The sequence below is a fragment of the Ambystoma mexicanum genome, chromosome 6q, assembly GCF_040938575.1.
Source record: "Ambystoma mexicanum isolate Mex_15411 chromosome 6q, UKY_AmexF1_1, whole genome shotgun sequence".
Taxonomy (NCBI): domain Eukaryota; kingdom Metazoa; phylum Chordata; class Amphibia; order Caudata; family Ambystomatidae; genus Ambystoma; species Ambystoma mexicanum.
The window spans coordinates 1112770433-1112784049 of NC_090937.1; the positions used below are offsets into that span (position 1 = coordinate 1112770433).

A 13617-nucleotide genomic window follows, 5' to 3' on the forward strand; every position below is an offset into this window, starting at 1 on the left:
CTATATGCAAAATTAGGGAAAGTGGTACTCCATGGTCATCCTGAGTTGGGCTTTCTTTCTAAGCTAAAAGCAGAATGTTGTGACATTTTAGGGAAGTTGGGCTTACATTTTGAATTCTTGGTATCCAATGCAGGTAGTCAGAAAACTGCTTCAATATGCTGATTGGGCTAAAACAATGGAAGCTGTCACGAACACAGTTGTTTACAAATGGTATCACATTATGAAAAATGGGATGTTTGGAACCATATCTTATGCAATTTCAGGTTAAGAACAGGCGAGCGGATTTCATGCGATTCTGGTGCAGTGTCCTAAAGACAAGGGGGAGTTCAATGTTGTAAGGGGGGGTGGCTTCACCCGGGCTAGTCTCTCTGTAGATTTTGAAAATCAACTGAGTGTATAGAAATGCTCCATCATCTGTTGATAGAATGTATGGCATTGAGAAATGAACAATTGAGTTGTTTTAAGAAATGTGTAACGAATCCCGAAAGAGTTGATTTGGATCTTCTATGGTGTGAAATGCTACATAGAGGTTGTTTCACTACAGATTGTGGTGTTACGATTTCTTACAAACACTTGCAACCTACTGGACTAGGGCTAACTGTATCCAATGTATACAATGTATGTAATATTAACTTGCATTGTATTCTTTTAGATACGGGTAAACTAGTTCCTAGTGATTGCATCGGATGCAAATGCATCAAATGCAAAACCATTGAAAAAAAAATGCATCAAGAAAATGCATTTATTTTTGGGGGTCCCTTCCCTCAACCACTATTTTTTTTTTTTTACCCCTTAAAACCCACTATAGTAAAAAAAACAAAAAACCTTTACCTACAAAAAAAAAAAATTTTCGATGCTTTTTTTCGATGTTTTTGCATTCGATACTATGTATTTTGTGCAATGCCTAGACACCGGGTAAACCACTGGCGCAGGCTTTGTACTGTACTGTATGTAATATTTGGCTTTCTTATCTTCATTATTATTAGTGTTTTTTTTCACTAGTTTGTTATTTGGTGTGTATTGTAATTAATTGTGCGCCTTTTTTTTACTCTTAAACATTAAGAAATTATTTTTGTGTCAAAATGTGTTCATCTAAACTGTTGTAAAGGTTATATAATTAACCAAAACAAATACATTAAATGAAAATGAAATGGCTTGTCAATACATGCCTAATAATTCTTATATATAAGACTGAAGCAGAAGTACCTGAACTGTGGTGGTGTATAAAAACTGTCAGTGGATCTTACATTGAAGTAGTTTGGAGCAGTGGCATACTGTGGGAACAGGTGACTGTTCTCACAGTAACAAAAGTAGAAGGGTGGTTAAGAGTGAAGCAGCAACCCAAAGAGAAGCATCCTGACAATTATACTGAATGTACTGCAGAGGTCCTAATTAAGTATAACGTTGTAGAAGATGTTTTGTATCTATTCTTTTAACTGTGGCAGATACTCTTGAAACAAAGAGATCCAGAATTACCATTTTTGCTACTTGAATTGGAAGGGGATCTTTTCAGCCAAAGTTGAGGAATTGTTACCAGTGGATTTTTGTTCGACAAACTTTTGCTTTGACTTGGAGCTTTTAAGAACTGGTTCAAGACTTTTTTTTTTGTTTGAACATTTTGCGGTTGACTTTGAAACCCTCAGGAAGGGATTCACCCAGGACTGGTGAAGGTCATCTGAATACTGTTTATTGTTTTTCATCTTCTGTTTTATGATTACCTTTGAATGTTTTTTTTAGTGTGAGGGCCTTTTTACCATTGTTAAATGTTGTTTCCTTAGTCTTTAGACTAGGTAGGGAATTCCCTGATAGAGTAGGACAAGTAAGGCTTTATTTGCAAACTTTTAATTGAATAAAATGTCTGACCTTGAGAAAACTACAAGCAGCTGTTCACCTCACATTACTAAGCCCTCACACTATGTACAACACTTTATACAAAGGCACTTTATATATATGCATGTATAAAGTATAAATAAAATGCAAGCAATCTGTGGGGCGTTTACTATATCCATCTGTAAGAATATTACCAATGGGAGTACAATTTTCTTTCATCACTAAAGTCCCTTTCAGTTGTATATTTACATTATATAAAAAGAAAGACAATAAAACATCACATAACATATACATTTTATGACTTCAGTTTTCACTTAATAGTAATGATCCAAAGTACTTTTTTGCAGGTGTTAATGATTTTATACCCGATTACCAGCCCTCCCCAATGACTGACTCAGGGCTCAGCTCAAGTTCTACCTCATCAAGCATCAGCTTAGGAAATACCAATACAGCCATTCCTCATCTGCACACCACTATCCTCGATGATGTTGACCTTTCAGTTGAAAAGGATGAAAAAGTGAAAACCTTAATGGAATTTATTACCTCAAGGTAAGCTGCGGTTTCATCCTCAGATGTTTGCTCTGTGTCGATAGTCTATTTTCTTTCTAATAGATTTTGTCTCAGAATTCACTTCCAAACAGATGCTGCATCTCTGTTATAAATAATACTGTGCTCACATTTGTATATTGCACGTTGCGTTTGCCTTTTTGACCGTTTACTATTGGTGCTAGTGCCTATCCTATATCGAAGTCAAGTGTACTGTTAAATAAAATGACATTACCACCTTGCCCTTGTTCCTTGCAACAATTGTGGAGTTGCTTACTTGGTGATAGCCTGTGGTCCAGTCAGATGGATTTTGTCTGTTAAGTCAGACACTGCAACATAACTGTCATAATTAGTATTTGGCTCCATACCCTTAAATAACTGGCAGTGTGTAAGTGGAGGTTTGCTGGCCCTACTGCCTCCAAGGTGTAAATGATGATGATTTTATGTATTTGTTTTATAATGCTCCACAGGCATGCAGGACACTTGAGAGTGCAGTGGAGGCAAAGGATGAGCAATATGCAAGGCTTCAGATCGCACAGTGCAAATGTTGGTGGGGCAAAGGGTGAACAATATGCAAGGATGGCAGTTGAACGACTACATTCCAAGTGTGAAGGTTTGTATGTACAGGAGATAAGAAACCATTGAATTTCAAATCTCTAGTGCAATGCATTCCTACCTTGGTGGCAAAACAACCTTCAATGATAGTATAGGTAAGAGATGAAGGAAAAAGTATGAGCATCTGTTTCAGTACGATAAGGACGCTGGCAGTTCGGGGAGACTAGTGAAGTCAAGTCCCTGAGCGCTCACACCAGAGAGACTACAACCCGCTAGGGAAGAAAGGCCCAAGTCGATCTTGTAAGGATAACAAGTTTTAATCTCACACACAGATGAGAGCAACAGCAAAGAACTCTGCTATTAAGAACGGTCTGCTTCAAAAGGGTACAAGCAGTGGCTTAAGAGAGACACATCATCATAGTGACGCAATACATACAATAAAATCCTGCGCGGCTTGTTGGTGTGCGCCTATACAGGATCCACCTGCCCCATAAGGGATGCCAGGTCATTGGTTACAGCTCAGTCTGTCCGTCTTCCTTCACGTGAGTGCCGCAGAAATCATCTTCTCATTGACTAAGGTCAAAGAACAAATTAACTATACTCCTAACACAATGCTACTTTAACATTATACTGTGTACCTGGCAGGCTTTAAGATTTTCACAAAGGAGGTTCTGGGGCACTCTAACCTCCGCACACACGTCACTCACTCCCTTCCGTGCCATCTGGCTCAAGATCTCCACCCTCGTTTTGATATGATATGAATATATATGAACTATTTTTTTTTTGTTTACTTTATTTATTGTACATAAATTTATCACCATCATTATTGATAACATGTGAAGCATAAGTCCAACCGACAAAGAAAAGCTTACATACACAAGTCTGGAAAAGCAGAGTAAGGAATTTTCCATCAGCTTTATGTGCCTTGGTGACATGCATTTTACATTTTTGGTACACCGTAAACAGTAATCCCCGCCTCCCAGCACTCTCCCCCATGCAATGTTCAACCTAAAAAAGTATGGCTTGATATCGGCTCTGGATCCCTACTTTCGGATGTGGCTTCAGCCCGCCTTCAAAATATGGTGAAGCTTTTCAAAAGGCTGGGTTTGTGCAATTTTTGCTCCCTGTCCTTGACATTTTCAGCGAAAGGGAACCAGACATTAAGACATTTCTGATAATTACCAGAAGCCAGAGCACCAACCTTCTCCATAGCTAGTACTCCCCAAACATTTACCCTCCACCACGCCACCATCGGACCCCAAACCTTTACCCTCCACCACGGCACCATCGGACCCTCATCCTTTTTCCAGGCACGATCCAGGGTCTTTCAGGCAGCAGTCAACAGGCATGTAAAAAGCATTGCCATGGCTCCAGTGCCACCGCACCCAACAAAATTATTCCGGGGAGTAAGGTAAAGCCACCCCCTTTTATGTCTTTAAAGTGTCCCAATATCTCTTTCCAAAAGAACCTGGCTTTGGGACAGGTCCATCACATATGACCAAGATCACCTACGATGCCACATTTCCTCCAAGAAAAGGGTGATTGGTGGGTTCATTCAGTGTAAGCATTGTGGTGTTAAATATACCGTGACCACAAAAGTGATGGGTGGAAGGTTTTGAATAAATCTATACCACTGGCAATGCTCTGGGCAACCTTCCACACCACCGTTTTGTAGCCCGTCGCGTCATTACAAAAGGGGTCCAGCCATATGCAAATCAGTCGGGTACTGCCACCAATGGTAGCAGCCCAGCCCGAACTGCTAGGCCAGGTCCCCTCTGCACGGAAACACAAGCAACCCCAGACATGTTTCGGCCGTGTTGGGCCTCCTCAGTGAGGTGCAGCTTGGTTCCCTATGGTGCAGCGAGCCTGGGACCCACGTCTGGGCATACCCCCTCTCACATAGTGAGACAAACTGTGACCACAAAAGTGATGGGTGGAAGGTTTTGAATAAATCTGTACCACTGGCAATGCTCTGGGCAACCTTCCACACCACCATTTATTAGCCCGTCTGCGCCATTGCAAAAGGGGTCCAGCCATATGCAAATCTGTCAGGTACTGCCACCACCAATGGTAGCAGCCCAGCCCGAACTGCTAGGCTAAATATGCGAGCTATAACAGATTTTGTTTAATGATTCCTTAAGGGCCGTGCATTTGGTAGCTTTGTGGGTTCTTCTCCAAATCTGCCCCCATCCGTCTTCTGATATAGTAACCCCTAAGTCTCTGTCCCAATGATCCATATATGATTGTCTATCCTCCGGCATTGCCCCCTCTAGTAGGCGATACAATCTTGAAACCCCTTGCTCTACTATACCCTCCTGCATCACCTACTCCACACCTTCTGGAGTCCTGAATCCCGCTTCCTTCACCCCCTCTGGGAAATCCAATGTCTAATTTGTATATATTTGTAGCGTTCCTTTTCCCCCACATTCAATAACTTTTTTTTTTTTTAAACACTTTATTTTTGGGTCAAAGGCAGATAGGTACAACAAAAATAGTACAGAATTATCAAGTGAACTTTATTGTTCAGCCTCTCTCTCATTCTGAAATTGTTCAAAGATGGTCCAAGTCTCTTAGCCTTTGAATATTTTCATTTTTCAGTCTTCCGTTCCTTCACCCATTTCCCTCCACCCCACTCCCCGTATCCACCCCTGTCCCTGCTTTAACCATAACTTCAAAAATACAGAGATCAACATGTGTGAGTTCCGTGGATAGGGTTTGATTTGTGTTAAGTCCCTCTTACCGTTGATGGGACTTGTATGACGTGTGTGTTCCTGGGAAGACAGCTTTTGAAGTATTGGGCCTCTCTGACGTTCACCCACTTGCGGTCAAGAATGTTAAGTATTTTCCTGCACTGAGTGTTCATATTTTCTCCATGGCCATCACTCCCCAGACCTTTACCCACCACCATGCTGTTATGGGGCCCTCTTCGTTTTTTCCAGTTCTGCGCTAAGGTCATTCTTGCAGCTGATGATAGGTGAGTAATGAGAGTCGCTGTCGTCCCTGACATTGCATATTTGCGTCTATAGTGACACCCAGCAGGATGGTTTCGAGGATCTCGGGAGTTCGACGCCAGTAATGTCGTTTATGTGGCCCAAGATTTCCTTCCAGTAGGCCACTGCTTTGGGGCATGTCCACCACATGTGAATTAAGTCTCCTCTCTCTCCACAGTTTCTCCAGCAGTTTGGCGGATATGTCTTAGTAATCTTATGCAAGCGGTTTGGGGCATATACCACCTGAAGTACAGTTTATAGGCGATTCTTTAATCGTGGTGCATCTGGAGGTACCATGTGCTCGTGACCATATCTTGCACCATTCTTCTTCCGTTAGATTCTTGCAAGTCTTTTTCCCAGTTCACTTGGTATGGGAGGCGGTCTGTCGTTTGGGAGTTTGAGAGGAGTCTGGTAACCCCTTTTTTGTTTGGCCCTCCTGCAGGGTTAGCTCTAGGCCGGATGGTGGTCGTGTGCCCGCCCTTTTCACCGTCGGATGGGTTATCCAGTGCCTTATTTGCGCATATCTGTAGCGCTCCCTTTCTCCTATGCAAAACTTCTGCTGACAGTCTGTAAAAAGTAGTGGGGAACCATCTTTGTACATTTCCATAAGGGTCAGGGTCTCGGCTCCGGTCCAGCCTTCCCAGACTTTCCCCTGAAGGCCCGGGGAGAAATTTGGGTTGTGCAGTATAGGTGAGTATGGACCCAGACCTTGTGGGGTGTGTTTCTTTTTCCTGGCCGTATCCCAACTCTGCAGTGACCACTTTGTTGATTCCAGAAGTGCACCACCTCTTCCTCTGTGTTCAGCCTTCAGACCTAGCAATGCAATCGGAGGGGTCGGCGTGACTGATTGTTCTATTCTGCACCATCCTTTGAGATTTTCGGGTCTGGCCCAGCGCAGTATAGGGGCTAGTCGTGCAGCTAATATTTATCTATCCATGTGTGGTACGCCCAGGCCCCCTAGGAGTGGGGGACACATTAAGATACGCTTCTGGATCCTGGGCTTTTTAACTTGCCATATGAATTTGAGGATTGCGTTTTGCAGCTCTTTGATCTTGGTTGGAGGGATGGGCACCGAGATTGAGCCCAGTACATAGAGGAGACGTGGGAGGATGGTCATCTTGACTGCGGTGATGCGAGCGAGCCACGACAATTCCTGAGACTCCCATTTGAGCATGTTGTCCTGTAGCTGCTTCCATAGGGGGGGTGATGTTCGCCCGGAATAGCTTGCTTGGTTCTCTGGTGAGTTGTATTCCCAGGTATTCGAGAGAGTCTTCCACCCAGATTAACAGGAATGACTTCTTTAGCGTTTTGATCACTTCCCTCTTCGCCGTGATGTTCATAGCCTTTGATTTGGAGGAGTTTATGGAAAATCCAGAGACCCGCCTGAATTCCTCCAGCCATGCCATCGCTCTGGGCATTGTGCGCTTGGATCTCTCATGTAAAGAATGATGTCATTCGCGTATAGTTTGATGGTGGCTTCTTGTCGGAACAGTGTTGCACATGGTACCATTGCCATTGCAAATATCAGAGGGGAGAGAGGGCACCCCTGTCTCGTGCCTCTTCTGATGTTCACAGGTTCCGTTTTTCCGACCGTTGATTATGAGACTTGTCGATGGGGTTTGGTAATTGGCTAGTACCATCTTGGTGAACTCTGCCCACAACCAAATCGTTCCAAGATTAGAGTCAGGTATCTCCAATCCATACTATCAAATGCCCGGGAAGCGTCTAAGGCGGCCACTGCAAACTCTTGTTGAGTCCTTCTTCCGGCATCTATTACATCTATCGACCTTATAATATTGTCCTGTGTGTGGCAGTCTGTGATGAATCCCGCTTGGTCATCGTGTATTATATATGAGAGGACTTTCATCAGACGGATGGCAAGGATTTTCCCATAGATTTTTGCATCAGTGTTCAGTAACTCTATGGGACGGTAGCTCGTCCAGTTGTGGGGATCTTTTCCGGGCTTCACGGGTAGTATTGTTGTGGACCTTTCTATGTCAGGTGTTACCTTCCCCTCTTCTCTGATATTATTAAATAGCTTTGTCAATGGTCCAAGTAATTGTATGCGGAAAGTCTTGTAGTACCCATTGCTGAAGCAGTCTGGGCCAGGAGTTTTACCTGCCGGGAGAGATATAATGGCATCACTGATCTCCTGCGCCAGGATCGGGCTCCCAAGGCTGATTCTGTCTTGTTCTGTTATCTGGGGCAAGGGGAGAGAGTTTATATAGGAGATTTGCTGCGCTGAGTCCAGTTTCTCACTGCATAGGAGTGCCTCATGGAATCGTTTCATTATCTTTATTTTATCTGGCTCTGCTGTGTGTGATTTCCCGTGTTCATCATTCAGTTGTACTGTATAATTGCGGGCTTTACGTTTCCTTAATTTTGCAGCTAGAAATCGGTTTGCCTTACCCCCCTGGATGTAGTAGGACTGTTTTGTGCAGAGTATTGACTGGGCCATCTGGTCCGCTGTATGGTTCTCGAGCTGGGCTCTGATTTTCCACCTCTGTTTCTAGCCGGTGTGTCACTATTGCTCTTTCTCTATAATATGCTGCTTCTTGTGAGATAAATTCTCCCCTGATCACTGCCTTCCCTGCGTCCCATTATCATTCCCTTTAAAATAGTTATTTATAGAGGTCTCAATGTGTGCTCTAAGTGCGATATCTTTTAGTAGAATTTCATTTAGTCTCCAGGGTGGTTTACTCTTGTGGTCTCCCTCCCTCCAGTCTACTCCCACCATCACTGTCGCATGGTCTGAGTGATATTCCACCCCTATTTCTACCCCGGTTATTTGTGGAATTAACATAGCTGAAACAAGGGTCATATCTATTCTGGAATACCCCAGGTGTACTGCTGAGTAGTGGGTAGACTCTGTTGTCCCCTTGGAAGAACAGCCAGGTTTCAATGACCCTCATTTCCCTGAGGAATCGACCCAGAGCCTGTCTATTTTTCTGATCTGCATTCGTGGGAGGTAGTATTTTATCTAACAGCGGGTCCATAACACAGTCTCCCCCAATGATTAATTGGCTCTTGCACGAGCTACCCAATTTGCCCAGTACATTTGTTGAGAACACGTCTTGATGTTCATTAGGAGCGTTTATGGACAGGATTGTGTACACTCTACCTTTGATCGACCCCTTCAGACCCAGGTATCGTCCCTCCTTGTCTCTGTAGGGTTGGGTTTTTTGGAAATCTAGGGCCTTAACTATTAGTATGGCCACCCCCTTCTTTTTTCTCCACTAGAAGCAAAGTATTGCTGCGGGAAGGTCTGATGAGCCATACGCTTTTCATCTTTAGGGAGGTCTCTTGCAGGATCCCTATTTCAGCCTATCAAGGATGACCCGACGTTTAATTGGTGAGTTCAGTCCCTGTACATTCAGGGAAACTATCTTTGATTCAGCCATATTTATTTTGGAGGAGGAAATGTGCCTTTTCGAACGTTATGATGGGTTGTACTGGTGTCACCGTCACCTGACCCACTGAACTCTTCCCAATGCCTTTAGACTCACTTTCTTGTGTTGATCTCTAACTTTCCCAACTCCCTTCATGTCCCACCCGCCATCCCCTTTTCCCCCCTCCACCTTTCCTCCCCCCCCCCCTTGTATCTCCATCGACCCGGATTCCCCAGAATCCCCCCTTCCCTCCCCCCTTAACCACTCGGGGCGTCCAACAATTCACACAAGGGTCGAGAAGCCTGAGATTTTCGGGTTTCGGATTGGGTTCCGTAGATTGACATTGCCTGTCTCTGCACCGGCTGCTTTTAGGTGCATATATGTATTGCAGTGTTTTCACTCAGCAGATCTCAATAAGAAAGCATGTAGGGATACGGTGTAGTGCTGCTAGTTCTCCTGGCGGCCTTGGTAAATTTGTGGTCCTCTCAGTTTTGGTTCTCTCCTAGGTCTGCTTCTGCATGCCGTAGACCATTCCCACAGGTTGGGCCCTGTGGCCTGGGAATTATTTGCTGTGCCATTGTCCGGACGGGTCGGCTCCTCTTCTAAATTTAGTAAGGCCTGACCTTCTTCACATGTGTTGATTCGCGTCTGTTTTCCCTCCCATTTGAACAGCAGGCCAAAAGGGTATGCTCATCTGTAGGAGATTTGTTTCTCCTGAAGGGCTTTTGTCACTGGACGCATGAGTCTGCGCTTGTGGAGCGTAGAGAGCGCGAGATCTTGGAACAATTTGATCGTATTGCCATTGATTGTCAGGTCAGTGATGGATCTGGCTGCCTTCAGAATGTTTTCTTTTGTAGTGAATGAGGTGAGAGCCACCAGTCCATCTCTAGGGCGGGTGCCTGGGTCGTTCCTTCTGGGTCCAACTCAGTGTATCCTATCGAACCCTATTGATTCTGGCGCTGGATCATGTAAGTTGTAACTAAAGGCCTGTTGAAGTGTCTCATGAAGGTCGCTATCTGGGATTGATTCAGATAGGCCCTTGACCCGTATGTTGGATGGTCTCTACCTATTTTCAAGGCCCTCCGCTTGTAGCTCAAGATTGTTCGTTGCGGCTGCTATTTGGTCCAATAAAAGGCTAGACTGCTTGGACTCCTCAGTTAAGTTGGAGAGGCCATTTTCTACAGTGTTGACTCGGTCGCCGAGTTCGTTTACCTCCTTTCGGATCTCCTGTAGGAGGCTTTTATGTCTTCCGTCAGCTGACCTATTTGGGGTCTGGAATGCTGTTGTCATTCTGGCCTCCATAACCTTCAGGCAGGCCAGCAGTTCTTCTTTGTCCGTTTCCATGGTTTTCTGAGGTGACGTTGGGACTGGCTTTGTTGGTTCCGGTTGTGCTTGCGGGGAGGTCTGATCTTGCTGCTTCACCTGACCCCAGTACTTGGCCAGTTGAATTTCCTGTCTCCTTGGCGAACCTTTCACTCTCGGCAGAGCGCTTTTGGTTCTGGCGCCCGGCATCTGAACCAGGGTTCTGACCCGGATAAGTAGCTGTTCTCTTCTGGGTGTACGCTGTTGGGCGGTATCCTCATGATTTATACTTTTGGCCTATCGAGCTATTAGAAGTTAAGATCAATGAGGTCACCGTTCTATGCTCGTGTCAGACCTCTGTTCTTTAAGTCTGATGGGAGGATACTCCAAGGGATTACCCGATGCACCGGTTTCACCCAACAGATAACCAATATGGACCTCGGTTGGGCACGTGGACAGGTTCCGATTGTTGCTGGCACAAGGTAGGCAGTGTATGGCCCCGCAGGCTGGGTTGTCCTACTTGCTGTGTCCGTTTAATCTGGCCTTTCACCTTGTCCCCCCGGGAATCTGAGGGTGTTTAAGGGTGCATGGGGCGGCGTGGGGTGCTTACTAGGAGGACCGTGTCGCCTAATGGGTTAATTCATACCCCACTCTATTGTGCTTGGTGCAGCACTTACTGCTTCTCCTCCTCATGGGGGTGTGCATGACCTTGCAGTTTCCCTTAATTTACTCTGATGGAAGCCTCCGTGAGAGTGGGTGAGGAGGGGGTGTGGAGGGCGGAGGAGGGGGGCACCTCTGACCTTGTCCATAGTTCTGGCCTCCGTTTGTGGTCCTCGGGTGCCGACGAGCCCCTCCCTCCGTGCTCATGCGTTAGGGGGACTGTCTGCTCCTCAGCTGCGTTGCAGAGTCCCTGCCGTGGGCCACAGCTTCAAAGGAAGACCAGCCCCAGGCCGGTCTCATGTGTTCCTCCTCTCCCGGGGCTCGCTTCACACTAGGTCCACGTGGCCTGAGTGGGGGGGAAAGGAGGTCCGCGACTCAGCGCTTTAAGGCCCAGCTGTCCCAGATCGCCAGGGGGCGACGAGGTGTGGGCGCTGTCTCAGTTGCAACGCGGGTATGGTTCTGGGGGCACAAATCCTACCGGAGCTGCTCAGCTTGATTGGGGGCCGATGTTCCTCCCGCGTTGCCCCGCGGGTTCCACTGTCGCTTCCTCGCCTCTCTCTCTGCATGGGGGCCCACAGCCCAGCAGCTCCGTCTCTGCTGCAGCTTGTCTCTGGCTTGCGGCAGGGGGTTCCGCGTGTCTCTGCAGCGATGGTCTGGACTCACTAGGACCCCCTTGGTGGGTCGGGCGGCCAATGCACACACGTATCCGGATCTTCGGTCCCGCTCAGTTACTCCCCACCAGCCAGCTCCGATTCGGGTCTCACAGCGTTTCTGATCATCGCCAGCTGTCCCTACGTTTTCCGTAGCCGTGACTTGTGGCTGCTTCAGTTTGTGCGCACCTTTTGGGGGCTTTAGATTTGTACACCGGTGCGGAGCGCAGAGGACATGCGTCTGTTTCAGCAGGCGGCCATCTTGGAATCCCACATTTAATAACTCTTTGCAATCCTCAGCGAGAATTGGCTCACCATTGCAATAGATGTCGATCAGCCGTAAAGCATCCCAACCACCCCATCCCCACCCAGAACGTGTTATTCCAGCTTGGAGAGAAAGTCTTGTTGTATCCCATCGGGCTATATGGCCCACGACCCAGAGTCACTCTCTTCCATTTAAGGGCTTGATCCCAAAATCGTAAGGTATTTTTGGTTGCCTTCAAGAGTGGACTGGCCGCTCCTCTAGCCTTGTGCTTGACAAATGATAACCTACCCAGTGGAGTTTTTGTTACTGCCTGTTCCAGTGTACCCCAGCCCTTCTCCCTTCCTGCCATCGACCAATGCAACATTGGGGCCAGTTGTGCTCTGAGCACCTAGCGTTTTACCTCGGGTACAGCCAATCCACCCATCAAAGTGGTTCTGGATAGAACCGCCTTTGTGACCCGTGGTCTTTTTTTATGCCATATAAAAGCAAGTATTGCTGCTTATAGAGTCTTAACCTTATGGGACGGAATTCCAATGGGAAGTGATCCCACTGTATAGAGCAGTCGGGGCAGCAGGGTCATCTTAACTGCCATGATTTCGCGCAAACCAGGACAACTCTTGCAAGCCCCATCTATGGAGGTCTTCCAACAATCTTTTCCATTGGGCAGGTATATTTGTCCCGTATAGCCCCTTATTATCCCTAGTCAAGGTTATGCCAAGATAGTCTATCTCCTTATCTTCCCAATGTAGCGGGAACCTGCAGCCAAGTTCTGCAATGTCCTTAGGGTTATCAGTAATGTTAAGTGCTTTTGACTTGGAGTAGTCAACCCTGAAACTAGACACCCCTGCAAATTCCTGTAATCTCATCACCCCGGATAGTGTCTGCTTCGTGTCTTTCATAAATAGTAAAATATCATTCACATATACCGTGATCTTATGCACCTCATTTTTGCATACCACTCCCAGAATTTCTTGGTCGCGTCTAATCAGGGCAGCTAGTATTAGGCAGAATCCTGTGCAGTGCCCTTAGGGAACACTACACACAATTAAGACTACAAGTGGCAATCCAAGTTCACCTTTGGTACAAGCCTGTACTATACTGTTAATGTGGTAGCAGTAGCGGAGCAGCCAGACTTATCTCAAGAGCAAATGAGCAGTAGGAGAGGTTACACAAAGGACTACAATTACTGTGACTCAAGCAAACACTGTCTCAGGGTTTTTGATTAAAAAGTAAAAGTATCCTGAATGGAAAGATAAATTGAGAAGAGAACTCACCCCATTTGAATCCCTATTAAACTCTAGGACAGAAACAAAGGGACTGATATCGGTTCTATACAAAACACTGATAGAAGCAGGTTAAGGGTACAACAGAGCCCCTCAGACTAAAATGGGAGAGAGACATGGGGGAAAATATTGATACAGAGACATGGG

At 45.9% G+C, this 13617-nt stretch overlaps 1 protein-coding gene across 6 annotated transcripts in view; it reads left to right on the plus strand.

Moving 5' to 3' along the window:
- Positions 1 to 13617, plus strand: part of FRYL (FRY like transcription coactivator) — a 3055992-nt gene that overhangs the window by 2152146 nt on the left and 890229 nt on the right. For all 6 annotated transcript variants that reach the window (XM_069631694.1, XM_069631695.1, XM_069631691.1 and 3 more), the window contains one exon: positions 2178 to 2379. In XM_069631694.1, coding sequence (XP_069487795.1) covers positions 2178 to 2379 — 202 coding nt within the window. The remainder of the gene's footprint in view (positions 1 to 2177; positions 2380 to 13617) is intronic.